This window comes from Oncorhynchus tshawytscha, linkage group LG11 (assembly GCF_018296145.1).
Source record: "Oncorhynchus tshawytscha isolate Ot180627B linkage group LG11, Otsh_v2.0, whole genome shotgun sequence".
NCBI classification, from domain to species: Eukaryota; Metazoa; Chordata; class Actinopteri; order Salmoniformes; family Salmonidae; genus Oncorhynchus; species Oncorhynchus tshawytscha.
In genome coordinates, this window is record NC_056439.1 from 33,123,994 (window position 1) to 33,151,778 (window position 27,785).

General features: G+C 43.3%; 2 protein-coding genes across 3 annotated transcripts; one reads left to right on the forward strand and one right to left on the reverse strand.

The window, feature by feature from the left end:
• Positions 1-859: 859 nt before the first annotated feature.
• LOC112261791 (dihydrolipoyllysine-residue succinyltransferase component of 2-oxoglutarate dehydrogenase complex, mitochondrial-like) lies at positions 860-15,030 on the forward strand. Of its 2 annotated transcripts, none has more exons than XM_024437400.2 (15): positions 860-1,012; positions 2,267-2,300; positions 3,924-4,017; positions 4,137-4,198; positions 4,310-4,384; positions 4,497-4,552; positions 4,711-4,819; positions 5,062-5,214; positions 6,842-6,918; positions 7,127-7,224; positions 8,399-8,529; positions 11,849-11,922; positions 13,472-13,555; positions 13,638-13,805; positions 13,945-15,030. In XM_024437400.2, exons 1-15 carry the CDS (start codon positions 950-952, stop codon positions 14,077-14,079), a joined length of 1,413 nt encoding a protein of 470 aa, XP_024293168.1. In that variant the 5' UTR covers positions 860-949; the 3' UTR covers positions 14,080-15,030. The 2 variants fall into 2 exon arrangements, with proteins under 2 accessions (XP_024293168.1, XP_024293169.1); XM_024437401.2 differs by having other exon boundaries at positions 3,978-4,017.
• An 812-nt stretch (positions 15,031-15,842) lies between these two features.
• Positions 15,843-27,553, reverse strand: LOC112261793 (ribosomal protein S6 kinase delta-1-like). The gene is made up of 15 exons (XM_024437402.2): positions 27,481-27,553; positions 26,983-27,195; positions 26,688-26,832; positions 24,806-26,571; positions 23,863-23,985; positions 23,360-23,533; positions 22,465-22,589; positions 21,855-21,947; positions 21,550-21,597; positions 20,593-20,725; positions 18,840-20,357; positions 18,633-18,722; positions 18,389-18,471; positions 16,538-16,633; positions 15,843-16,393 (listed from the first exon to the last, which is right to left on the reverse strand). The coding sequence occupies exons 6-15, from the start codon at positions 23,493-23,495 to the stop codon at positions 16,283-16,285; spliced, it is 2,433 nt and encodes an 810-aa protein (XP_024293170.1). The 5' UTR covers positions 23,496-23,533; positions 23,863-23,985; positions 24,806-26,571; positions 26,688-26,832; positions 26,983-27,195; positions 27,481-27,553; the 3' UTR covers positions 15,843-16,282.
• Positions 27,554-27,785: the final 232 nt, after the last annotated feature.

Sequence of the window (27,785 nt, forward strand, 5' to 3'; positions counted from 1 at the left end):
GACTAGAATAAATCACATTGTCAACGATTCGATTGGCCTACCATACGTAAAATGTATATACGCATTACTGTAAATCGCTTTGGATAAAAGCGTCTGCTAAATGGCATATGTCATGTTACCATTTAAAAAAAAGTTATATTACACATTAATAAACTGTCATAAAAATACGCATGTATAATAATAGTATTATGCAATTATATTTAGCCAATCCTAGATGAGTAAATATAAAACATACATTAAGCTATTTTATTGTAGCTCATTCATTCCCACTCATGCCACTAGCTTTTCCACAGTGAATCCTCTTTGGGATAGCCTTTGATCACTCCCCACTTTAGCTGGTTCCTCCCAGTCCCACACTGTTTCCGCTGGATCTAGCAATTTTGGGTTTCCATTAGTTACCACAGCCGCAGAAAAATATTAGCGGTCTGGTTAAGGTTAGCGTCAGGTTTAATAAAATCATAAGATAATTACCCTGCGAAACATTACCTAAAGAAACTCAAAAAACACATGCACATTAACTGTGTTTTTTTGTGTTGAGCATCCAGAAACAGTTTGCATTTATTTTGGCATTGTCTACATCTAAAGAAATTATGGCAAGATATTTATAGTTTTATAAATTCACAAATAAAAAAATAATTTTCCATGTTTTCTATAAGGAATTCGAACAGTACTTTAAGACCATTATATATTATTTCAATAAGAAAGCTGATAAAACAATCAGTACGTGCGTATCTTTTACGGTATTTGTATAACCTGTAATGTGTTGTATGTTATCATTGTCTGTTTGTAAGCTTATTGTATGTATCCTGGTGTTTCTGAAGAAATCACAAGAAACATTTTTAAAATAGGCGGGTTCAGGACTTTGTGACTGTGGTAACTAGTGACGACCCAATTTGGCCTGCTGAAGGAGATTCCCTTCCGCGGACAGGTTTCTGTCACTTTAGCCGCCATGTTATCCCACTCCCGGTGTGTCACCCGGAATGTTAGCCGTTTTATCGCTGTCATTAGTCAGGTAAGTATTACACCATTGGCAAGCTTGAGTGTTTTCTGTGATCGCATGCGTAGATTCATCCATGCTGCCTGTCAATGCTAACGTTAGCTCGCTAGCTAGAGAGTGGCGCCGCCGGTGCGATCAGTAGGCCGTGGTAGGCCTTCTTCGCATTGTCAAACCAAGGACAGCCTGACACCCTGTTTGGTTCAAACCTATTTTGAATTCTAAAGTAGTCTCCCCCATGTAGCTAACGTTAATCTGATTTGTTAGCGCGTAAAACCAAAATGTCAGCTAACTTGTTCGTTAGTCAACCAGTGGTTTATTTAGCTAGCTTGTGTCTTGGAAACAATCTGAGGTCATTTGAGAGTTTTGGCTAGCACACATACCTGTAACTATTTGTGTAACGTTAATGATAAAGACTATTGTACGTGGCCTAGCAAGTTAGTTATATATATCTTGAACTATTGTCATCTTTTATTGAGATTAACGTTACATTGCACATGATGTTCGAATTCCCTCTTCAAAGTTCCATCACCCCTCAATTGACTGTCCAATCTTAGTATAAGGTAAACAGACCGGTTTGAAGTTGAACTTTCACACACAGATAGCCCTCAATTCAGTCTATTTTCACTTGGTCATATATTAAATTATAGTAGTATGATAATGTAGTTGACCCTATGTCTACATTGTTTCCAAGTGTTGAATTCACTGATTGGTCCAACACACATGTTGACCTCCCCCTACCACGACTAAACTGACCTTTGACTTAGGAGATACAGAACAGTATGTACCAGTTTGACTGTCAGACTATTCATGTGAACAGGGGTGCAAACTTTAACGTTAGAAATTGGGGAGAGACATAAATTATATATTTTTTATCCAGTCGGATTTACACTCCGAACAGCCTACCCGTCTGCTTGGAGGCGTCCGCATGGTCCTAAAGCAAACTGTTGACTTGTTTTGTGTCACAGTCCAATGATAAAACTGGGGGGGCGGCATGTCCCCAATGAAAGTTGCAACTCTGCATGTGGACGTTGTAAAAACATAGTCCTTGGTAACAAATACCTGTTGATTTTATGCATATTCAGTCCCTTGTTTTGGAAGAGGGGAATACAGTAAGTGGCATATGATATGAGCAATCTGAGTATTTCCAACTTTTTAAAACTGTGAATTGTACTGTAAACCACCTGAACAACATCACATCAGGATATTATTTAGAATTGTTTAATAAACACTTTATATTGATAGCTAACAGGTTGCTGTTTTCTATGACAGGGAAACAATGTATTGGCACGGCAGGCTGTGTCAGGTGAGTGTGTTTTGAAACCGCATGTACAGTGCATTTAGAAGTTTTCAGACCCCTTGACTTTTTCCAAATTTTGTTACATTACAGCCTTATTAAAAAATGTATGAAATTGTTTTCCTCTCTCAATCTACCCACAATAACCCATAATGACAAAGTAAAAACTGATTTTTTTAAAAATGTTTGCAAAGTTAAATAAATTAAAAAGCTGAAATGACATTTACATAACTATTCAGACCCTTTACTCAGTACTTTGTTGAAACACCTTTGGCAGCGATTACAGCCTCAAGTCTTCTTGGGTATGATGTTACAAGCTTGGCAGACCTGTATTTGGGGAGTTTCTCCCAATCTTCTCTGCAGATCCTCTCAAGCTGTCAGGTTGGATGGGGAGCATTGTTGCACAGCTATTTTCAGGTCTCTCCAGAGATGTTCGATCGGGTTCAAGTCCTGGCTCTGGCTAGGCCACTCAAGGACATTGAGACTTGTCCCGAAGCCACTCCTGCGTTGTCTTGGCTGTGTGTTTAGGGTCGTTGTCCTGTTGGAAGGTGAACCTTCGCCCCAATCTGAGGTCCTGAGCGCTCTGGAGCAGGTTTTCATCAAGGATCTCGCTGTACTTTGCTCTGTTCATCTTTCCCTCGATCCTGACTAGTCTCCCAGTCCTTGCCGCTGAAAAACATCCCCACAGCATGATGCTGCCGCCACCTGCTTCCCCGTAGGGATGGTACCAGGTTTCCTCCAGACGTGATGCTTGGCATTCAGGCCAAAGGGTTCAATCTTGGTTTCATCAGACAAGAGAATCTTGTTTCTCATAGTCTGAGAGTCCTTGGTCTGGGTGCCTTTTGGCAAACTCCAAGCGGGCTGTCATGTGCTCTTTACTGAGGAGTGGCTTCTGTCTGACCACTCTACAATAAAGGCCTGATTGGTGGAGTGCTGTAGAGATGGTTGTCCTTCTAGAGCTCTGTCAGAGTGACCATCAGGTTCTTGGTCACCTCCCTGACCGAGGCCTTTCTCCCCCGATTGCTTAGTTTGGCTGGGCAGCCAGCTCTAGGAAGAGTCTTGGTGGTTCCAAACTTCTTCCATTTTAAGAATGATGAAGGCCACTGTGTTCTTGGGGACCTTCAATGCTCTAGACATTTTTGGTAGCCTTCCCCAGATCTCTGCCTCGACACAATCCTGTCTACTGACAATTCCTTCGAGCTCATGGCTTGATTTTTGCTCTGGCATGCACTGTCAACTGTGGGACCTTTTTATATAGTCAGGTGTGTGCCTTTCCAAATCATGTCCAATCAATTTAATTTACCCCACCTGGACTCCAATCAAGTTGTAGAAACATCAAGGATGATCAATGGAAACAGGATGCACCTGAGCTCAATTTCGAGTCTCATAGCAAAGGGTCTGAATACTTATGTAAATAAGGTATATGTTTTTTATTTTTAATACGTTTGCAAAATAATCTACAAACCTTTTCGTGTTGTCATTATGGGGTAGATTGCATAAGAAAAAAAATATTTAACCAATTTTAGAACAAGGCTGTAACATAACAAAATGAGGAAAAAGTCAAGGGGTCTAAATGCATTCCGAAGGCACTGTAAATCACAGTAGTTAAACCCAGCTCTTGCCTGTATGAAGTCGTTTTAGATTCTGCACGAGAAGGGAGTGATTTACTGTTGTCATCTGCTCCAGGACTGTCCGCTAGCCGTAGTGTCACAGTCAACAACCCAGCGTAAGTATTATCAATGCACCATTGACCTCCGTCTTCTCATTAGAGCATGGCTTCACCTGTGTTTTAGCCTCGTTATGTGCAGTTGCACTTTCTATATTGACACTTTTTTTTATCTGTAGGAAATGCGGAGCCAGGTCCAGCGTCTTCCAAATCAGATACTTCAGGACGTCTTCAGCTTGCAGTGTGTATCGGCTTCGACTCTTCTCCCTTTTTTTTTGACCCTTGTGATCTAAGCAGTAATGTGTATAATACTACAGGAGTTGTATGGAGTCAACATTGTGTGGTCTTCTAGGGAATGAAGTTATCACAGTGAAGACACCTGCGTTTGCGGAGTCAGTCACAGAGGGGGATGTGAGGTGGGAGAAAGGTAAAGTAATTTAGGCTTATTTGTGTCTGTTCTTTGTGCTCATTTAGATGTCGGTTGCAGCCGGGTAGATATTTCTCTGTTAGCCACGCTAAATGTAACCTTCTCCTTGCAGCGGTTGGTGACTCTGTCAAAGAGGATGAGGTGGTTTGTGAGATTGAGACGGACAAGGTACCACTCTGGGAGTCTATTGTTCTTTTGAAATGCCATTTTTACAACCTCCTTATATATGAATAGACTAATACGGTTGACTGTTTTTTGTTAATAACAGATACATGGATAGTTTGTTGTGTCATGCATGGTCTGCAATGGTTTGTCTTGCTCCGCAGACATCAGTGCAGGTGCCGTCTCCTGCTGCTGGGGTAATTGAGGAGCTACTGGTCCCTGATGGGGAGAAGGTCGAGGGAGGACAGGCTCTCTTCAAACTCCGGAAAGGAGGTCAGTACCATTGAGTTTACCAGGTGTATCGTCGGCACATCCTCCACTGTTCTGACCTGATTGTGGCATGTTAATGTTGGAGGACCCAATAAAAAAAATAGTCTCAATTCCATCAATTCAAGACACATGGTAGATGTTGTTTACAGAGGTATTAGATCATATTTATCTACACTGCAAACACATTTACTATTGTCTAGTGTTAATCTTGCCTGATGCACATTCTTATAACTTTCTCTCTTCAGCTGTTGCTGCCCAAGCTGCAGAGGCCCCAGCAGCAGTAGCAGCTCCTCCACCCCCTGCTGCTGCCACACCACCTGCCTCTGCAGTGGGACCCATCCCCACCACAATGCCCCCCGTGCCACCCGTGCCAGGAGCTGCCATCTCTGCCACACCAGGTTAATCAATCAATCACATTCATGTATAAAGCCATTTTTACATCAGCAGATGTTACAAAGTGCTTATACAGAAACCCAGCCTAAAACCACAAAGAGTAAGCAATACAGATGTAGAAGCACGTTTGCTAGGAAAAACTCCCTAGAAAGGCAGAAACCTAGAGAGGAACCAGGCTCTGAGGGGTGGCCAGTCCTCTTCTGGCTGTGCCGGGTGGATATTATAAGAGTACATGTCCGTTAAGGCCAGATCATTCTTCAAGATGTTCAAACATTGTTAAGAGGAGAGAAAAGAGAACAAGAGGAGAATTAGAGGGAGCATACTTGCATTCACACAGGACACCAGATAAGACAGGATAATTACACCAGATAGCACAGACCCTAGCCCCCCCGCACAGACTATTGCAGCGTAGATACAGGAGACTGAGACAGCGGGGGTCGGTAGACATTGTGGCCCCATCTGACGATACCCCCGGACAGGGCCAACCAGGCAGGATATAACCTCACCCACTTTGCCAAAGCACAGCCCCCACATCACTATTGGGCTATCAGCAGACCACCAAATTACTACCCTGAGACAAGGCTGAGTATAGGCCACAAAAATCTCCCCCACCGCAGGAGCCCAAGGGGCCTAAAACATGATAGGAAAATCAGGTCATAGGACCTACTGAAGAGCTGATTCTTCAGTAGAGACTTAAAGGTTGAGACTGAGTCTGTGTCTCTCAGATATGCAGATAATTTCATAAAAATGGAGCTCTATAGGAGAAAACCCTGCCTCCAGCTGCTTGCTTAGATATTCCAGGGATAATAAGGAGGCCTGTGTCTTGTGATCGCCGTAGCATACCTTGTAGTTATGTACGGCAGGACCAAATCAGAGAGATTGGTAGGAGCAAGTCCATGTAATGCTTTTTAGGTTTGCAGTGAAACCTTGAAATCAGACCTAGCCTTAACAGGAAGCCAGTGTAGAGAGGCTAGCATAGAGTAATATGATCACATTTTTTGGTTCTAGTCAAGATTCTAGCAGCCGTATTTAGCACTAACTGAAATATATTTAGTGCTTTATCTGAGTAGCCTGAGAGTAGAGCATTGCAGTAGTCTAACCTAGAAGTGACAAAAGCATGGAATAGCTTTTATTTGCACAAAAAGTTTCAGATTTTTTGCAATGTTGCAAAGATGGAAAAAAAGCAGCCCTTGAAAAATTATTGAAATGTTCGTCAAATGATAGATCAGGGTCCAGAGTAACTTTGTGGTCCTTCACTGTTTTATTTGAGATGACTGTACAACCATCAATATTCATTGTTTTGATCAAACAGCAGATCTCTTTGTTTCCTGGGACCTAGAACGAGCATCTCTGTATTGGCAAGGTTTTTAAAAGTAAAACAATTCCCACCATCCATTTCCTTATGTCTGAAACACAGGCCTACAGGGTAGGCAATTTTGGGGCTTAGTCTGTCAACCGGCCACTCAGTGGACTCAATGTCATGAGAGGTATTTAGCCTGACCTGTGTGCACTGTTGATTATGGAAATTGAATAAATCACTTAGCCCTTGCCTGTTGACAGTGACAATTGCTAATGGATAAATGGAGGTGGCGAGGTACTAACAGCTCCTGTTCACCTGTCTGTCTGACACAGTTTCAGCCATCAAACCCACTGATGCCCCAGCCGCTTTTGCAGATGGAAGGGGGATACCAGCCAGGACAGAGCACAGGGTGAGGGATCATAATCACGAAATACTGCAGTAAAGCACCCATGTTATTCACAGTAGCTCAGACCAGAGGTGGAGTTGGTAGAATAAGCAAAACATAATCTGCTAGTCTGCATAGCTGTTGTGGCATTGTTTTAAATTTTTTCTTCAGAGAAAATATTTTGAGAAATTCTTAAAATAGTTTTTCTATTTTTGTTTTCTTTCTATCTCAGGTGAAGATGAACCGTATGCGTCTGAGAATCGCCCAGAGACTGAAGGAAGCCCAGAACACCTGCGCTATGTTGACAACATTTAATGAGGTCGACATGAGGTAGGAAATAACAGAATAGGTTGCCCTATATCCCTATTAACATTATTAGATAGGATGTCCTTCTTAAGGGAGGTGATTACTCAACCACCACATTTTTAACATTAGCAATTCACTTTCCGTGAAACGGATTCACTTATATTAATGTATACATTTTATATTAGGGATTATGTTATCTGGAAATTTAAATCCTTTATCTAAAATAAATGTCTGGATAAAGTAAGGTCAAAAGTAAAGAAATGCTATACTTCTCTATGTTATTCAAGCTGTGGCCATACAGACAATGGTTATAGATTGGATCTGCTCAACAGGAAAACCTTTTTGCAACCTGATCCCCTCTTAAATGATGGAATGTAAATATTTGGTCCTAATGTTGGTGAAAACAAAGATAAGATTTGTTAAAACGGGGGCTTTATTAATTTACAAGGAAATGTTAGTGCTCATGTTTGCCCCCCTGTGCTGAAGATGAAACTTTGAGGATTTCTTTTCTGTGTAAATGTGGGGTGTCAGCTTTCAGCTATTCAGGGGTTTCTGTGCATCTTAATTGAATTGGCATTGATGATCTGGAGGAAGACTTCCAGGCCTGGGCTCATCTGGAGCCGAAGGAGCAGCCAGAGCAGGAGGCCAGAGCATCTACTGGGGCCCACAGAGACCTGCGCTCTGAGTGGACGAGCTGCCTCAACCGATATGGGCTTTTATGACAGGCCAATAAGATTTAGAGGGTTTGGAAAGTGAAGATTTTTATCGCTTCTTCTCTCCTTTCTCGGAGAGTGCGTGTCTTGGGAGGGGCTAATGCCGTTAGCGGAGAAACCCTAGAGTTTAAACCGGGTTAGAGACAGGAAAACAAACAATTAAAAAGTGAGATATAAGAGTCCTTTTTCATCATACAGAAGAGAAATGAGCAATGGTGTAACATTAGCAGCCCAGTGTCAATGGCACTCAATCACCATGACCTGGAGAAGCAGAACTTTGACAGAAACATATGTATTGGTTTTTAAGATTGGTTGAAAAGATTGAGAGAGTAGTGCATGTTTGTGCTGTCAATCAATATCAGAGATGTCTATGAAAAATGTATTTTAGTATGGTCAATTACGTAACATTTTCCTGAAAATAAGTACATATACTGGGTGTTGGTTAGGACAGCAGCATTCTGACTTGGTCTAGTTTCTGTCCATAGCAACATCAGTGAGATGAGGAAAGCCTACAAAGACACTTTCCTGAAGAAACACAACATCAAGCTGGGCTTCATGTCTGCATTTGTCAAGGCTTCAGCATACGCTCTGATGGACCAACCTTCTGTCAACGGAGGTATGCTCTCCTTTACCCAAAGTCACATCTATCTTAATAAGGCAAAAAAAAGACGGTTTGCCTCTTTCATAGACAACCTTCAGAACCACAGTGTACCTATATACTCCACCAAGGCCTCTCTGGCCTATTTAAACTAACCATAGCCAAGTAGGTTTGATCTTCACTGCTAACCCATTAGTATCTAAAATTGTCTGTGGGTTTCCCCACCCACAGCCAGAAAGAACACTATGCTTCAAGGAAGTGAATCATAGAAGCTAAATCAATTTTTAAAGTTCATTGGTTAACCTCTTAAATGTAATGGCAAAATGTTAGATTTTTTCCTAAATAGACATACCCAAAAGTAACTGCTATTCATGTGTAATTACATGATTCTGACATGCAAACATTTGGAAAGAAGACATCTGGGAGATGATGAGGAAATTATCAGAAGATAGGAGTTACATAGTTCAGAATTCACAAGATCAAGCACACACAATCTTTTTTTTTAAATGTTGAAAGTCATATTTCATTGACCGACTATACGTGCGTTATTGATCCCCAGAGCTGGAAATACATCAGATGGCTTCCACAACATGTGCTCACTATCAGGGGGAAAATGGGATTGATAGACCTAACAACTAGAAATGGGCAGATGTTTTAGTAAGTGGTGTCAGGTGTGGTCATGGGACGTTTCCGAGTGTCCTTTACCCCACCAGACATGCCACCAGGGGTCTTTTCACAGTCCCCAAATCCAGAACAAATTCAAGAAAACATTTGGTATTATATAGAGCCATTGTTGCGTGGCACTCTGTTCCATCTCATATTGCTCAAATAAACAGCAAACCTGGTTTCAAAAAACAGAAAGCAACACCTCACAACACCTCTCCCCTATTTGATCTAGATAGTTTGTGTGTATGCATTGATATGTAGGCTAAGTGTGCCTTTTTAAAACCTTTACGTAGTTCTGTTCTTGTCTATTAATGTTCTTTCTGTATTGTGTGGAAGAAAGAGTAGAGCTTTTGCGATAGGAGATCCCAATAAAATTCCAAATACCAAACCTCTCCAAAGTGGCATATGCCTGTAAATGAGATAAATCCAGTGCTATAACATATATTTGCAATCCCTAAATGTTATTTGTTCAGTATAAAAACACAATTTCTACCATATCAACCTCACTCAAACATTGTGGTGGTGTTAAGGGGTATCCAGGGTACATTCCAGTGTCCTTTCAACCTCTCCAAAGTGTCTGAATATGGTAATTGCACTGTTTTTGCACCCTGGATGTGCCTAGTGCCTGTTCACTATAGAAACAACATTTCTACAACATCAACCTCTCTCAAACATTGTGGTGGAGTCGGGGGACATCATACAGGAGGTATCCATGTGTTTTGGGGTTTTTTTCAACCTCCAAAGTGCCTGAATGTTTAGCCTAGGCATATCCAATGTATTGGTCCCACATACAAATTAACTGTGTACAAAAACAACAGATACACTTACAAAAAATATAAAAATGTCTTATCAAACACAAACTTTCTTACACACGCATCCTTCACTAAAAAAGGTTTAAAATAAAAATAGAAATAAGCTGAACTATTTACAAATGGTGTTTGTTTTATATCCCAGTTGTAGATGATTAGATTTCACTTTCAGCACAGCTTGTGCATGTCGTGATAGTCTTTGAAGCAGTCCCTCTCTGCCAGGAAACAAAAAATGAACTGGCATTTCAGACAGGAGATCTGGCATTTCACCCCCCTGTGTTTTGCTTGCAGTTCTTCCTTTTGTCTTTTGGCATGTGTGTTGGATAGTGGCGCTCACCTTGAGTGGGGGGTCTTGTGATGGTTGCGAGGTTGCTTTGGGCCTCCAATTCAGCCATTTCCATCACCAGCTGCTCTCAGAAGGCCAACTGGGAGAAAGAGGAGCTTGACCTTTTGCTTTGGCCATCTGCTTGTGGAGAAAGAAAGCATTTACTGTAGCAATGTCCACAAAATGGTAAAAAAAATAGTATTATACCACTTTTTGGTCTTGGAGGGTGGGGTAGTAAGCTTGGTAGCCTATCAGAGCATCAGATAGGTCGACACCCCCCATGCTGGCATTGTAGTCCTTCACAGAAACAGGAATAGGGACATTCTTCAGTTTTTTCACCCTCCTTGAGACATTGTTGTTATTGAATGCCTTATGCTGTGTGGTGAGCAAGGTTACTTCCCTAGTGTCCTTCCATTTCACAAAAAGCAGCTTGTTTCAACGTATGGTCCCATTCTCCACTGTCTTTGTCATGTCGTTTACCTTGGTCTTGGGGAAACTGATTCTGTTAGGGGCTTGTGGCAACATTCGTCCTATTTTCTTTTACAAGCGGTCTATGAAAAGTGGATGTAGAACCATCAGACGGGGTGATTGACATACCAGTGGTGGGTGAAGACCTTGACTGGCAGGGACGCTTGCTGGGGAAAGGTGGCTCCCAAATGTCATCATCCAAATAAAATAAATATATATATTGTTGTAAGGCACAAATAATTGCAGTTGACAAAATTTACAAAACAACATTACTGTAAAGTAAAAACAAAGCCTAAACTTTCTGTACAATGACTCACATAGGTGTGAAGCACACACACAATGCAAACAGTAACATTTTGGAGACAAAGGCAGAGGTGAGAACCACAAAGCAACAATAGCCATGAGAGTTTAGTGGCCTCTCCAAAGTTACAAGGATGAAACTTAGAACAGCATACAGTGAACTAATATGAAACATAGACAATAACTACTTTGGAATTCTATAAGATGAATTGACTTGTTACATAGGCCTATGTCAACTAAATCCAATGCACAAAAAGCAGACTACTTATAAAAAACATAGTACATTAGCTATTATTAAGTCATGAAAATAATTTCCTTACATATCTAAAAGTGGATCCAATCCTTCTAGAAAGCAATCTTCATCGGCCGTGTCAAAATACTCGTTTTCCAAATCGCTCCCCTGATCTGAGTCCGACCAGTATTTTATTCAAAGCTTCTATGCCGGTATACTTATTCAGAGCTGCTGCCTTTTTAGCTTCCTGCTCAATATTATTCATTTTTACCCCCCCCAGCCGAGAACAAATTTTATGCTAAAGCGATGGAATCTGTTTACAAGGTAATGTAGCATGCTTGGTAGCAATAGTTCGCATTACGGATAAAAGGTTCTAGACCAGGGGTGGGCAAACCTTTTGGCTTGAGGGCCACATCGGGTTTTTGAATTTCATCGGAGGGCTGCATTTTATAGGGACTATAAAGGGACTTTACATTTAAGAGGTTAATACAGTATTTAAACTTTAAAAACCTATTTTCATAACTTTACTCTTTTTAGTAATTGATGACACCACCAAAGAGGTTGTGTACAGGGACTACGTGGACATCAGTGTGGCTGTAGCAACACCAAAGGTAATGCCTATGGTTGGCTACTCACTGTTAACACATTTACAACAGGGCTAATGCAGCTGAAGTCGGAAGTTTACATACACTTAGGTTGGAGTCATTAAAACTCATTTTTCAACCACTCCACAAATTTCTTGTTAACAAACTATAGTTTTGGCAAGTCGGTTAGGACATCTACTTTGTGCATGACACAAGTAGTTTTTCCAACAACTGTTTACAAACAGATTTCACTTATAACTATCACAATTCCAGTGGGTCAGAAGTTTACATACACTAAGTTGACTATGCCTTTAAACAGCTTGGAAAATTCCAGAAAATTGTGTTGACTTTAGAAGATTCTGATAGGCTAATTGACATCATTTCAGTCAATTGGAGGTGTACTTGTGGATGTATTTCAAGGCCTACCTTCAAACTCAGTGCCTCTGCTTGACATCATGGGAAAATCAAAAGAAATCAGCCAAGACCTTAGAAAAAATTATTGTAGACCTCCACAAGTCTGGTTCATCCATGGGTGCAATTTCCAAACGCCTGAAGGTACCACGTTCATCTTTCTGAACAATAGTCCGCAAGTATAAACACCATGGGACCACACAGCCGTCATACCGCTCAGGAAGGAGACGCGTTCTGTCTACTAGAGATGAACGTACTTTGGTGCAAAAAGTACAAATCAATCCCAGAACAACAGCAAAGGATCTTGTGAAGATGCTGGAGGAAACCAGTACAAACGTATCTATATCCACAGTAAAACGAGTCCTATATCGACATAACCTGAAAGGACGCTCAGCAAGGAAGAAGCCACTGCTCCAAAACCGCCATAAAAAGCCAGACTACGGTTTGCAACTGCACATGGGGACAAAGATCGTACTTTTTGGAGAAATGTCCTCTGGTCTGATGAAACAAAACTAAAACTGTTTGGCCATAATGACCATCATTATGTTTGGAGGAAAATGGGGGATGCTTGCAAGCCGAGGAACACCATCCCAACCGTGAAGCACGGGGGTGGCAGCATCATGTTGTGGGGGTGCTTTGCTGCCGGAGGGACTGGTGCATTTCACAAAATAGATGGCATCATGAGGAGGGACAATTACGTGGATATATTGAAGCAACATATCAAGACATGAGTCAGGAAGTTAATGCTTGGTCGCAAATGGGTCTTCCAAATGAACAATAACTCCAAGCATACTTCCAAAGTTGTGGCAAAATGGATTAAGGACAACAAAGTCAAGGTATTGGAGTGGCCATCACAAAGCCCTGACCTCAATCCTATAGAAAATGTGTGTACCAAATACTAATTGAGTGTATGTAAACTTCTGACCCACTGGGAATATGATGAAAGAAATAAATCATTCTCTCTACTATTATTCTGACATTTCACATTCTTAAAATAAAGTGGGGATCCTAACTGACCTAAGACAGGGACTTTTTACTAGGATTAAATGTCAGGAATTGTGAAAAACTGAGTTTAAATGTATTTGGCTAAGGTGTATGTAAACTTCAGATTTCAACTGTGTTCATGAACCGAATCTCTGAATATCTCATTCGTCCTGTCTCCCAGGGCTTGGTGGTGCCTGTGATCCGTGGGGTGGAGGGAATGAACTTCGCTGACATCGAGAAGACCATCAACGAGCTGGGGGAGAAAGTAGGATGACAAGGATATGTGCTGTTTCGCTGTACTATATTTTTTGACTGTTGTGCATTTTCTAAGTTGATGTTGTTTGCAGGCCCGTAAGAATGAGCTGGCCGTGGAAGACATGGATGGCGGCACCTTCACCATCAGCAACGGTGGCGTATTTGGGTCAATGTTTGGCACGCCTATCATCAACCCTCCGCAGTCTGCCATCCTTGGCATGCATGGCATCTTCGACAGGCCAGTGGCCATCGGGGGCAAGGTGGGTGTTGGCTCTGTTCTGTAGACTTTGAATTACTCCATATAATATAGACTCACATCTCAGGAGACCCCCTTATCAGATGTGGTATAGGGACAGGAAGCAGTATTTGTTTGTCTCTGAAGCTCCTCCTCTGCTGCAGGTGGAGATCCGCCCCATGATGTACGTGGCTCTGACATATGACCATCGGCTAATCGATGGCAGAGAGGCAGTCACCTTCCTGCGTAAGATCAAGGCAGTGGTAGAAGACCCCAGAGTGCTGCTCCTGGACTTGTGAGCCAGCCTCTCGGCAGTCACAACAAGCCACCCTTCACACACAGTGGCTATACCCTTCCTCCTGATGATGTTTATTGTTGAATAACTAGACAAAGTGATACTTGAAAAGAGCGAAAGGTGCATTGGACTTATTGCATGGCCTGAAATGATGAAAGAATTTATGCTTAATGTTCTATATGTCTGGGGCAGGGGTTTCACTAAAACGGGTCTCTGGAGATGGAGAGGGTGTTGTACAACGCAAAGCACCATTTGCCATTTTCTACCTACAATAATTATTTGTCAAATAATTGTAATATAAATGACCAAAAAAAAACGTTATGTATTGTTCATTTATTTTTTCTGAGAAAAGAACTGCAGTCCATCATAAGATGGACTGCAAACAGTAAACACTATAGAATAAGATGTGGTACATGGGACAGGTTTTTATCCGTTGTTACACTGAAATCACAGTGGGTCCTTAAAGCATTTAAAAAAAAATCTGATTCACACACACACCATAAGAAAAGTATCTTTATGTTGTGTAAAGAAAAAAAGATTTAACAAAATCTTAACTATCCTTTTAGTTGTCTACTGTTTACAAAGACACTTGCCTTTTACAGAATGCTCTCAAAATGACTGACGATGACAATAATTCAGAAACCAGGTGGCTGGTATGGTTTAAAATAGCTATCGCCAGGGCTTGGAAGCTAAAAGAAAGAGAAGTTTGAAAGACGCATGCCAGTGGCCACATCACAAGTCCGTTTTGATTTCTCATGCACAAGTCAGTGGATAGACTGAGCTGTGGTAAATGTTTAGTTATGAAGGCTATGTACAGATGACCAAGCAAAAATACGAGGCTTTGCTTCTTTTTTATTAACCTCAAAGTATTTGACAATGAAAAAATGTTTCATGCTTGGTTTGTAAGGATGATATTCATGGATTCACTGAACAAAAATATAAACGCACCATGCAAGAATTTACAGAGTTACAGTTCACTCTTTACCCCTACCTACATGTACAAATTACCTTGACTAACCTGTATCCCCGCACGTTGACTTCGTACCCCCTGTATATAGCCTCGTTATTGTAACTTTTTATTACATTTCTTACTTTGGTAAAAATGTTCTTATTTCTTGAACTGCATTGTTGGTTAAGGGCTTGTAAGCATTTCACTGTAAGGTCTACCTACACCTGTTGTATTCAGCGCATGTGACAAATAACATTTGATTTGATATAAGGAAATAAATTCAGCATCTGGTGTGTCCACCATTTGCCTCATGCAGCACAACACATCTCCTTCACACAGAGCTCTCGATTCTGAAAACCCACAGTTTCCTCGTGTGGCTACTCTCAGACGATCCCGCAGGTGAAGAAGAATGTGTAGGTCCTGAACTGGTGTGATTACATGTGGTTGTGAGGCTGGCTGGTTGCACTGCAAAGTTCTCTAAAATGACGTTGGAGGCGGCTTACGGAAGATAAATTAATATGACATACTCTAGCAACAGCTCTCGTGGACTTCCTGCAGTCAGCATGGTAATTGCACGCTCCCTCAAAACTTGTGACATCTGTGGCATTGTGTTGTGTGACAACACATTTTAGAGTAGCCTTTTATTGTCCCCGGCACAAGGTGCACCTGTGTAATGATCATGCTGTTTAATCAGCTTCTTGATATACCACACCTGTCAGGTGGATGGATTATCTTGGCAAAGGAAAAATGCTCACTAACAGGAATGTAAAAAAAACATGAACAAAAGTTGAGAGAAATACATTTGTGTGTATGGAACATTTCTGGGGTCTTATTTCAGCTCATGAAACATGGGACCAACACTTTGTTGCATTTATATTTTTGTTCAGTATATTAACAGAAATATTGCTTGTCATTTTTATGACAGAAGTACCCCAAAAGTCCCAAAAGCTGATAAAGAGTACACTTTAAACTTGAAAACATCTTGCCCTACCATATGTCAAAAGGACAGGTGAGGTTTACACTAGCCTCTATCATTCAAACATGGAGGTTGGTTGTTGCAGGGTTGACATGTTAGCTGTGTGTCTGCTGCTCTGAATTATACTTCTAATCTATCATCTTTCTTTGGGAAGTAAGATGCTCAGGAAGTAGCACCAGAGCTGGGGCTTCAACTATTTTAGCCACAAGGGGGCAGTGGCTGCCCAGAACAGTTCAGTTCAGTGCATTTAGGCCAGAGACACACAGGTAGTCTGTTGGCATGTTAACTTGACAGTGCCTTCCAGGAGACACCATTGAAGAAGGGGTGACACTTGATGTCACTCACACCACCGCCTCCAGAGCCCAAACGATAACCAGGATCAAACTGCAGCAGCTGTGGAACATGTAATTGTCACTCATTCAGAAATAAATGAGTTTGTACAATGTTTATGGCTCTGTGGTAGCAGGCTAGAGTTGATATGTTTACGGTAGCTAAAGTACAGGCCACATGGGTGTGTAAGGGGGATGCAGTTCTAACCTCAGTGAGCAGGGAGGCGGCTGCAGTACTCAGGTGGTCCGGGATCAGGAGCTGGGTGTGAGAATGCACCCCGGCTGGGTGGAACTGCCACAGGGGCTGGAGGCACAGGCATACAGTTTCCTTAAACAACCATGCCTTGATAATGGTACCAACCATGGGAGCAACTTTGGTTTTAGAACTGGGGGGCACATACACACTGCTCAAAAAAATAAGGGGAACACTAAAATAACACATCCTAGATCTGAATTAATGAAATATTCTTATTGAATACTTTTTTCTTTACATAGTTGAATGTGCTGACAACAAAATGACAAAAATGATCAATGGAAATCAAATGTATCAACCCATGGAGGTCTGGATTTGGAGTCACACTCAAAATTAAAGTGGAAAACCACACTAAAGGCTGATCCAACTTTGATGTAATATCCTTAAAACAAGTCAAAATGAGGCTGGGTAGTGTGTGTTGCCTCCACGTGCCTGTATGACCTCCCTACAACGCCTGGGCATGCTCCTGATGAGGTGGCGGATGGTCTCCTGAGGGATCTCCTCCCAGACCTGGACTAAAGCATCCGCCAACTCCTGGACAGTCTGTGGTGCAACGTGGCGTTGGTGGATGGAGCGAGACACGATGTCCCAGATGTGCTCAATTGGATTCAGGTCTGGGGAACGGGCGGGCCTGTCCATAGCATCAATGCCTTCCTCTTGCAGGAACTGCTGACACACTCCAGCCACATGAGGTCTAGCATTGTCTTGCATTAGGAGGAACCCAGGGCCAACCGCACCAGCATATGGTCTCACAAGGGGTCTGAGGATCTCATCTCGGTACCTAATGGCAGTCAGGCTACCTCTGGCGAGCACATGGAGGGCTGTGCGGCCCCCCAAAGAAATGCCACCCCACACCATGACTGACCCACCGCCAAACCGGTCATGCTGGAGGATGTTGCAGACAGCAGAACGTTCTCCACGGCGTCTCCAGACTGTCACGTCTGTCACATGTGCTCAGTGTGAACCTGCTTTCATCTGTGAAGAGCACAGGGCACCAGTGGCGAATTTGCCAATCTTGGTGTTCTCTGGCAAATGCCAAACGTCCTGCACGGTGTTGGGCTGTAAGCACAACCCCCACCTGTGGATGTCGGGCCCTCATACCACCCTCATGGAGTCTGTTTCTGACCGTTTGAGCAGACACATGCACATTTTTGCAGGGCTCTGGCAGTGCTCCTCCTGCTCCTCCTTGCACAAAGGCGGAGGTAGCAGTCCTGCTGCTGGGTTGTTGCCCTCCTACGGCCTCCTCCACGTCTCCTGATGTACTGGACTGTCTCCTGGTAGCGCCTCCATGCTCTGGACACTACGCTGACAGACACAGCAAACCTTCTTGCCACAGCTCGCACTGATGTGCCATCCTGGATGAGCTGCACTACCTGAGCCACTTGTGTGGGTTGTAGACTCCGTCTCATGCTACCACTAGAGTGAAAGCACCGCCAGCATTCAAAAGTGACCAAAACATCAGCCAGGAAGCATAGGAACTGAGAAGTGGTCTGTGGTTATCACCTGCAGAACCACTCCTTTATTGGGGTGTCTTGCTAATTGCCTCTAATTTCCACCTGTTGTCTATTCAATTTGCACAACAGCATGTGACATTTATTGTCAATCAGTGTTGCTTCCTAAGTGGACAGTTTGGTTTCACAGAAGTGTGATTGACTTGGAGTTACATTGTGTTGTTTAAGTGTTCCCTTAATTTTTTAAAGCAATGTATATCATTTATATTTCCCCCCCCAATATATACAGGTTTGGATTTACTACAGCACAGGGAAAGAAACAGATAGAGACCATGGAAAATAGAGTGTTGTTTACCATTCCAGTAAGAAGTTCAATCAGCAATGCCCCCAGACTCCACCAGTCACAAGCCTCTGTGATTTTGGACACACCTCCAATCTCTGTTGGCCAACAACAGAACTTGTTCTTTACAGATTTATTGTTGGATCAAGCTAAATGTCTGATTCTTACCACTAGATCACACTTTATATCTATGGTATGAACCCTATGTGTAACGGTTATAACATGTGACTGAAGTTTATTGAATGAACAGTGTTTTCACCTGGGGCACAGTACATCTGGTCCATAGCTTTAGAGTTGATTTCTGACTGAACTTCACTCCACTGGCCAAAGAATGTCAGGCAGACCTTTCCTAGTGAGAAACATCAAATTATGTCACAATCAAAGTTAGTTGAGTTTTCAAGACTCATGCTAAAAACAGACCAACAATGACACCCCTTACCAAGTTAAAGGGATTTAGGTGACTAACCATTACTCGTGAGCAGGATATTCTTTGGGTTGAGGTCTCGGCACACCACACCTTGCTGGTGAAGACTCTCCAGGGCCAGGAGGATCTGAGCCCCCAACAGACGCACCTCTGCCTCAGGTAGCCCCCAGCTACTTTGCCTGGCCCTGTCTCTCCCTCTGGAGGCCTTGGCTGGGAACTTGGGTAGGTGGCACCAGCCATCCACCTCAATGATTTGATCCTCATCCTGTCCATCCGATTCCTCTGACTTTAGGAAAGCATCCATGTCCCCCTTCCGGCACTGTGGGGAGGCCCCTGTGGGGTCAGGGGTGTTGGGGTAACATAGTGATCCTTTCTCTCGGGGGAGGTCCTTACTCACAGGGCTCAGCAGCTCCCAGCCCTCCTCCACCTCCTCCCCTGGCTCTCTGCCAGGAGGCCCCACCTGATACTTCACCCCTGTGAGAGCCAGAGCAGTGCCTGGCTGGGTCCCCAGCTGTGTCCCAGTACTGTGACAGTGAGGGACTGAGGGGGGGTGAGAGTTCCCTGAGGATGTCCTCATGAGCTTCAGCTTGTCTACTGTAGAGGGACACACAGGTCTGCCAGGCTGGGGAGTCTCTGTGTCCCTGGTTACTGAATTCACCATGCTCTCCTCAATGTGATGGTTTACCTTCTCCTTCCCTCTACCCTGGTGTGTGTCTGTCACCATGCTCACAGTGTTCTCAAGTTCTCTCCCTGAAACACTGTCTCGGTGAGAGCCATTGGAGGTCAAAGTTGCTCTCTCACTAACCTGACTTTGATTATGGAGGGATAATTGCAATGTATTGGGAATGTAACTTTTCTGTGAATATAAACTGATAGTAGGATTCTTGAAGTTCACTGTTGACCCTGTACCACCAGAAGAGGTCTGAGTTGTTTGAGGTACAGATTTACCTGCAGCTATATCTGAGTCAGTATAAGTCCCTGCATAGGGGGCTGGACTTTCACAGTTACGAGTCAGATCAGCCTTCCACACAATGTTGAAATTCAAACTGGATTCATTTTTTTCTGTTCCAGTGGCCTTCCGAGAGGGCTCAGAGGTGACACCAGGGGCCTGATCGATACACGGATGACCACAGAGAGCAGGTTTGTCCTGAGTTTTAGAGTGCAAACACTGACTGAGGCCTGCTGGATGGATATGGGGCCTGGTGTCTGACCTAGATAAGGAGGGCTGTGTCGCCGGAGTGTGTGGTGCTGCAGACCTGGAGTTGTTCTGCAGGCAGCCTGTCTCCTCGCAGTAGGAGTGGGTCCTACAGCTTTCTAGACGATGCTGAGCCTCGAGCCAGAATGCCGGGGAGTCTGTGTCTGAACTCTCCTCGTTCTCCGTCTCCAGGAGAGAGGTTTTCTCTGTGCCACCTCTGTCATTCTGCTGGTAGTCTGAGCTGATGGTAGGGGAGGTGTAGCTGTTCTTCAGTTTGATCCTGTGCTGGCTGGGACTGGAGCATTCTGGGTGCTCTTTGGCTCGGTCATTCCTGACCTTGTGAAGTTTAGAGAAAAGCTTCCCACCTACAGATCATAGAATAGTCAACACATCAGACAATAGTTGTTTTTCTTCATTTGAATTCAGCTATCTTTTCTACTCTCTATGGCATCCTTGACCCAAAATGGCTGAAAAGTGCAGACATCAGCAAAAAATGAAAACTGTTGGTCCACTGCCTTTGCATGGCTATAGGCTAGATAAGAGCATCAGCTAAATATCCCATACTGCAGGGCTGGCAGGCAGAGCCTGTGTTCAGCTCACCTTGAACATGCTCCAGATGCAGGTACACAGCATCCTCACTGACATAGTACCTCAGCAGCTTCACCATGAAGGGGACGCCCTGGGGGATGATAGTGGGCTGGCCCCGGCTCTCCCAGCTCGACTTGGGCAGGCTCTGTGACGACACAGCTCAACAGATCAACACACATATTGCTTCTACACCTGCATTGCTTGCTGTTTGGGGTTTTAGGCTGGGTTTCTGTACAGCACTTTGAGATATCAGCTGATGTACGAAGGGCTATATAAATAAATTTGATTTGATTTGATTTGATTTGATATTACTATGCTGTTATTACCTTTGTCAAAATACAACTTATCACTACTGTACTACACATTATTTTCAGGCTAGTCTTAATAAGTCTATTGTTAATTGATCGAAAAACGAATCTTTCTACAAAAGTTGGCCCTACCAGTGCCTAGACAGCATTTTTTCTGAGACCTACACCGTAGCCAACCCTGCAACAGTATGTTCCAATAGCAACTCTCTGGTTACAGAGATGGGAGGTGCATTTGCACTAAGAGGGTCAAAGTAGAGGGCTTTTAGCCAGATCAATGGAGAAGGATACTCATGGAGACAAGGCTGATAATATTCCTATCAACTGGGCTGCCCTGGCTGGCTGGCAGGGATCCAGACAGTACAACAGCCATCTGTGCACTGGATATGCATCTACACAGACATTTTACATTTAGCAGACACTCTTATCCAGAGCAACTTGTAGGAGTAATTAGGGGTTAGTGCTTGCTCAAGGGCACAAAGACAGATTTTCCACCAAGTCGGCTTGGGGATTCAAGCAACCTTTCAGTTACTGGCCCAACGCTCTCAACCACTAGGCTACCTGCACTGCTAGATAGCTGTACTACATGTGTACTCTGTCATTCTGCCCTGCCGCCCTCCCCCCTGACATACTGTATTGGCAGTGCTGAGGCATAAGTACTTACTTTAACAACAAAGTTTTCCTTGGTAATCAGGCTTTGGACAATCAAGACCTTGGGGAGAAGACATACATTTTATGTTAGTTTAAATAGAGCTGAGAATAAAATGAGTAGTATGTAGTAGATGGTTATGACCGTTTTGGGACATGTTCATATTTGTAAAGGTAAGCATCATGGTTCACTGGATCTATAAGCCATGGTTAATAAAGGGTTAACTACAGCCAGGACGTCAGTTCAAGAGATTATCATCAGCTGGAACAAACAGTTCATGTATACTGGTTGAGAGCAGGTGAGTGGAAAAACCTCCCTACCTTATCGATGATCCCCACCACTTTACACATCTCCAGATCCTCCACTGGGGAGCTCAGGTGTCTGATTGGCCGGAATCTCAGACTACTATAACCCTGGTGATAAAAAGAGATTACTGCACAGATGTCAGCAATGTGGACACGTGTTTGTGTTGAATTCACACCTGAAAGTGCTTCTACTCTGGGATTAGTTACAATCTTAGGACATATATTAGAATGTTACATAAGAGAGAGGGGAAGTGAGAGCGCCCAGCGGCCCAGTGCGAGCCACCCTGGCAGATCGTGTAACAGAGGGGATGTTGTGCTGCTCTGTAGCCAACCTCCAGAGACTGTTAGCAGCACAGACTGGTTGCTCTGAAGATGTGACTCAGACTTTCCCAGAAGGAAATGATTCAGAGAGGTGGACATATAAATAGCATGTCAACCAACTCTTCAATAAACAGACTAGACATATAAATCAATACAGGACTGAAAAGCTGGAAAATGAGTGCCCAGTATCATTGAGTAACACAGATGGTCAGAACAGGTTGATTACCATTCACAAGATGTGCACAGTAGTATGGCATGTTAATCGTGTCGAAGGAGGGTTTACTGTAAAAAGTAATCTTCTTACCCCTAAGTGAGAGTTCCCCTTCCCCAGGTTGTCCTGCAGGTGGGAGATAAAGATTTCCTCGGCCCTCTTTAGATACTGAGTAGTCTTCCTCTTCACTGCCTCCCGACGCTCCTTGTTAGGGTCCACTGGAAGACAGACAAACCTCAGATTTCTCTCCCCCTCACACAGAGAGGGACTGAAACCTCACTTCACTAAACTGAAATCAACTCACAGGGATTGACATTAAGGGTTGCCCTATTGCCCGGGGCAAGTGAACTGAGCAGTTGCACAACTTGAGCCTGCTCTGAGGTTGCCCTATTGGCCAGGTGATAAAAAAAGAAAAAGTAAAACAACCAAACTGTAAAGAATTCCAGTAGCCTAAAACTGATCTTTCTCATTCCTCCACATTGTTTATCCTAAGTGAATTTATGGTATTTATGCCAGTCAGAGAAGCTGAGCCTGCTCTTAATTGTATTTTTTACTGAACTACCGAATTCAAAGAATTCCAGTCCTGCAAGTGATCATAATCTGCGGGAAACCAAAAAAATACTCCTGACTTGCCGTATGGGCAAGTACCTTTCAGACTTTAATGTCAATCCCTGACTCATATAATTCAAAAGCTTCTGTTTGACCTACCTCACTAAAACAGCAGAGGAAAGAGAGCAGAGTAAAATTCAGCAAGCTTTACCAGTATGGAAATCTCTCCTCTGACTTTGGCTTTCTGAATTCCTGTTTTTCCTAGCAATGATTTAATTCTGCTTTTCGATGGATGAATCATGGACCGACAAATCCACATGTTCCTGTTTCATACCATGTGACTTGTTCTCACTGTGTTGACTAGCTGATCTACTCAATATCACCTTAACCAGAACCCTGCATGTTGACAGAATACAGTACAGTAGATTTACCGCTGTACCTTGAACTCCATTGAGCAGCAGGTCAACCCCGTTCTTGTAGTAGCTGAAGGCAGCCTCATAGTCTTCACTGACCTCCCTGTCCAGAGCCATGCGGATCTGCTTGGCTGCCTCCACCAGGTAGTCTCTCTTGGCCATGGCTGTCCTGGCTCGACCCTGTGGAGGTCCAGATGGGCCTAGCAGCCGCACAACAGACCCGGTTAAAGGAGTGTACTGTATGTAAATCACACTGATCTGTATGTTCTAGGAGGGATCATAACACGACTAGCCACCACTAAGACTTTACTCTCTTTAAAGGAAGTTGCTAAGAATAATCCCTATGCTGGCGGTGAATGATTGATCAAATCTCCAGAGGTGGTAACTGCCGAAAACCAAGAGTCACTTGTCTGAGAAAAACATGACAGCAAAGCACGAGACAGAGAGTAATGTGATCAATAACAGACTGTTTCTCTTCCCTTCTCCATGCTAGCGTCAGATCATAAACTTGTGGAGTAAGTTGTCTCACATTTGCTCCCTGGTCCTATCAGCAGTGGGACTCATCACTGGCAGCAGTCAGTCGGCTCACTGGGGGGTTATCCTCCTCCACTTGAAGGTTAAAGTCTTGGTTGACGAACATGACGATACGAACCTGGGTAATCAAGAGAGTTTGGTTCAACTTCAGCAGAGCACAAGAAGTGATTGAGTGTGCTGCTCCTGTATTATTGGTGATGAATGAACAGACACTGTCAGTGCTGCCGGGGTGGCCGAGGATCGAACGATGACTCAGAGTGCTTAACTGCCTGATGTCCACTCACTCATGTCAGACTAAATACATATAGGAAAGCTGTGGGCAGATCCCTGTTGTCAGGGGACTTATAAATGCTAATGTATTGCAATCAGAGAAGCTCTTAGAATACCACAAATGTGTACTATGAAAATGTGCTGATGCCTTACTACAGTACCATTGTGACATGGGGTTAGCGTTGTATACACACCCACACACATACACTCATTATCATCCCTCATACAGTCTGAGGGGAAGTCAAGCCAAGTAGCACTGCAGCACCCTAGTGTGTCTGTCGTTGAGAATCCACACAGCAAAAACATGCAGTCAGTCTGCTGCAGTATTCCCATGATACATGCACCGACATCCTTGATACCAATGACAAACATATCATGTGATAATAGAGAGAAGATTCACAATGGAATAATCACATTTGTTTGTCTCGAATGGATAATTGCTTGCATCACACACACATCATGGTCGCCACACGACAGACAGGGATGCTATAGCATATAATAAGCCACTGTCATGAAACACAGCCATCTGCAGTCTCTCTTGATCCTCCCTCACACTGCTATTTAAGCATCTCTGATCTGGCCCTCCTTGGAGGGGGAGGCAGGCTAGATAGATCTAGAAATCAGTGCTGCTACACACACACAAACACCACTACATATATTCTACCTACCTGATGTGATCAGAGCATGCCCTGGACCCACCGCTCCAGTAGCAGCCTGCGTCCTCAGCAGCCTCCCTCCCTTCACAGACCTCAGGAAAAGGAGGAGAGAGCTCAGCGAGGCTGCCTATTGGCTTGTGATGATGTCACTAAGGGTACCATTAGCCACAAGGCCTTCACTTCCCCTCTCATCCTGACAGATGCAAGATTTAAAAAGACAGTGCTATTTTTGTCGTGCTGTGTCTCCAAACCTCTTTTTCAATTTCAGATAGATTTTGCAATATGTTACAGTATGCTATAGTGTAATTTTGTATGAAAATGTGAATGAGTCAATGGATTTGTACAACAATTACCTGAAACCGTATGAATAAAATAATGTGCCTGGTTCATTGTTGTATATGCAGTGGGTGGCTGCTATGTGGGCTCACCCTGCCTGGTTAGTCTAATCAGCTCTGACTTGGTCCTCAGTACCAGTGGGAGCCAGCTTCTCACTGGAGCACAAAGAACAAACCCAGGGGAGGGCTTGCTTACAGAGGAGCCGGGTGGAAGCTCCAGCCTGAGTCAAAGGAGGGGAGGAAAGGAGGCGCCCAGCCCATCAGCCCTAAGCTAGGGTGGGAGGGGTCTGATATCATACTGGGGATGAGTCATATTGAGGTGCTAGTTATACGGATTGACTCAAATTTGACTGAAAATTAAGGGGTGGGATACTGCACCCCAATACTCTTTCTCATTGGACTGCCTATGTAATGGGAGGGAATCTGACACAGTAGGGCTGGGTATTTTTAGTAATGATAATAATGCACATTTTATTTTTCAATCCAATTTCAAATTAACCAAAATAGAACACATACAGTTATTTCAATGCTTCAGTTTGATTTTATTTCAGGAATTCAAGAGACATGATTTTAGAATGCATGTCAATGCATCAGGCAAAGTGAACAAATATCTATCTATTCAGCAAAGCCCCATGCTGTCAGAAAGTCATATCAGTCACATCAATCAAGATACGATTAGACCAGAGGGGGAATCTAGTCTTTGATAAACTTGACACTATAGGGCACATAGTAGCCCTTGTTGTACATGTAGATTTTCTGATCAATAGGGTTGTAGTGCAGGTTTAAATACTCATCCTGGAACTTCTCAAATGGAATGCGGAGGTAGTTCTCCTGCTCTGTTTTGGTGTCATAGGAGTAGAATATCTCCTCGGTGTGAACATCGACTGGTCTAGTAGCATAGAGAACACCACACACCATGAAGGTATTACCTACCAATGATTTGTACACACCGGTACTCCATACATCCTCTATACCAAATTCATCCTTGTTTACTTTGGCAATGACCATTTTACGGCTGAGAAATCCATGTTCTGATTGGCTGAGAAACTGTATGAGAACGTTGCACTGGCCTTTTCAATGACTCTGTAGTCATATTTGGATGTGGTCAAATTCAGTTTAGCCATGCTGAATGGGCTGTTTTTCTGGTAATACAGGGTGTTACCATGAACAATGTAATTGTTGCCAGTACCCTGCCATCCATTTGGTAAGGTATGTTGTTTAAATGAATTCAGATTTTGATAGTTGGAATAAAGTTGGAATAAAGATAAAATGTATTCACTGAGGCACTGCTATAGGCACCATACCAATACATTGATTCAAAGCCACGACTGGGTTTTGAGTCTTTCCCCCACCCCCCAAATCTGTAGCCTGCATTCAAGTTTGCATTCAGTTGGCTGACCACTGGCTTCCCTACACTGGCGATGCCTTTGTGGTTGCAGGAGCCTGGGGGGAAATATAAATAGCTATTAATAATATGTATGACAAACAAATCCACAAACTACTGCTTTGATGTAATGATACAATATGTCAACAATGCTACCATAACAGAGGCTCCTTACCAATATCTGGGTTTATGCCCTCCTCTTGGTTCTTCTGGCACTCCTCCAGCTTCTTCTGCAGTTTTCCAAACTCAATACGGATCTCCTCCAGGTTACTCTTGTCATAGCTCTCCAACTGGTTCACAGTCAGGCTCATGTTGCGAATCTATGGATGCATGTGTACAAAGGACAAATAAGTATTTAGTTCCACACAGCAACATTCCTCCTGCATCATATTGCCTGTCACTTATTTATTATGCCACTGCCAGTCATTAATAGATAGACAAATATATCGGAATGACTATCACACATTTACCTCTGTGTACAGGCTGTCGAACATAGGCGAGGAGGAGTTGAGGGAATCCTTCAGCTGTGTCACCAACAATTCAAACTCTCTCAGCTCGATCCTGAGAAGCTCGAAGTCCAGTCAGATGTACTGGTCAGGGCCGCTCTCCACAATCTCAACTCTCATAGTCAGGTTCCTCAGCTCAGCCAAAACGATCACCAGCTTTCCCTTGGAACTGTCCAGCTGCAAGAGAGACACAGGTGGTAGTCCTGGTGTAAGATATCTAGTAGGCTATACTGTGAATGAGGTCTCAGTTAAATATACACATGCATCTCCTCCAAGGTTTACAAGACTCCCCTACAGATGCAGTCACATTGCCAGAGTCCCAGTCCTCCATTGGCTGGAGGAAAATACAAGTTCAGAGTAAACTTCACAGTGGTACTTCACAATGGTAGTAAACTGGCAGTCTATTTGGAAGTATCTCTAGCTGTTAAGTTTTAGTGGAAGGAGAAAATGAAAGTCCCTTACCAGCCAAGGCTGAGGAAAGGCAAAGGAAAGTCAGGAGCAGTAGAAATGGAGCCATCTTGTCTCAAGTGTTGTTCCGGTGAGTCTCCTTGTCTGTTCGCTCTGTATTTTTAAAGACCCTCCTATCAGCTCATCAGAAACATCTTGCTTCTTCCCAAAGTTACTGCTGTTGCGTAATAGACTCCCTTCAATTCTTGACACAATATATGCAGACATCCTTGTTTGATAAAATACTCAAATACAATTCTCTGAAACCTATCTCTTATCCTTTTATTGATCACAATGATGATGTGGACATAGAGTTCATG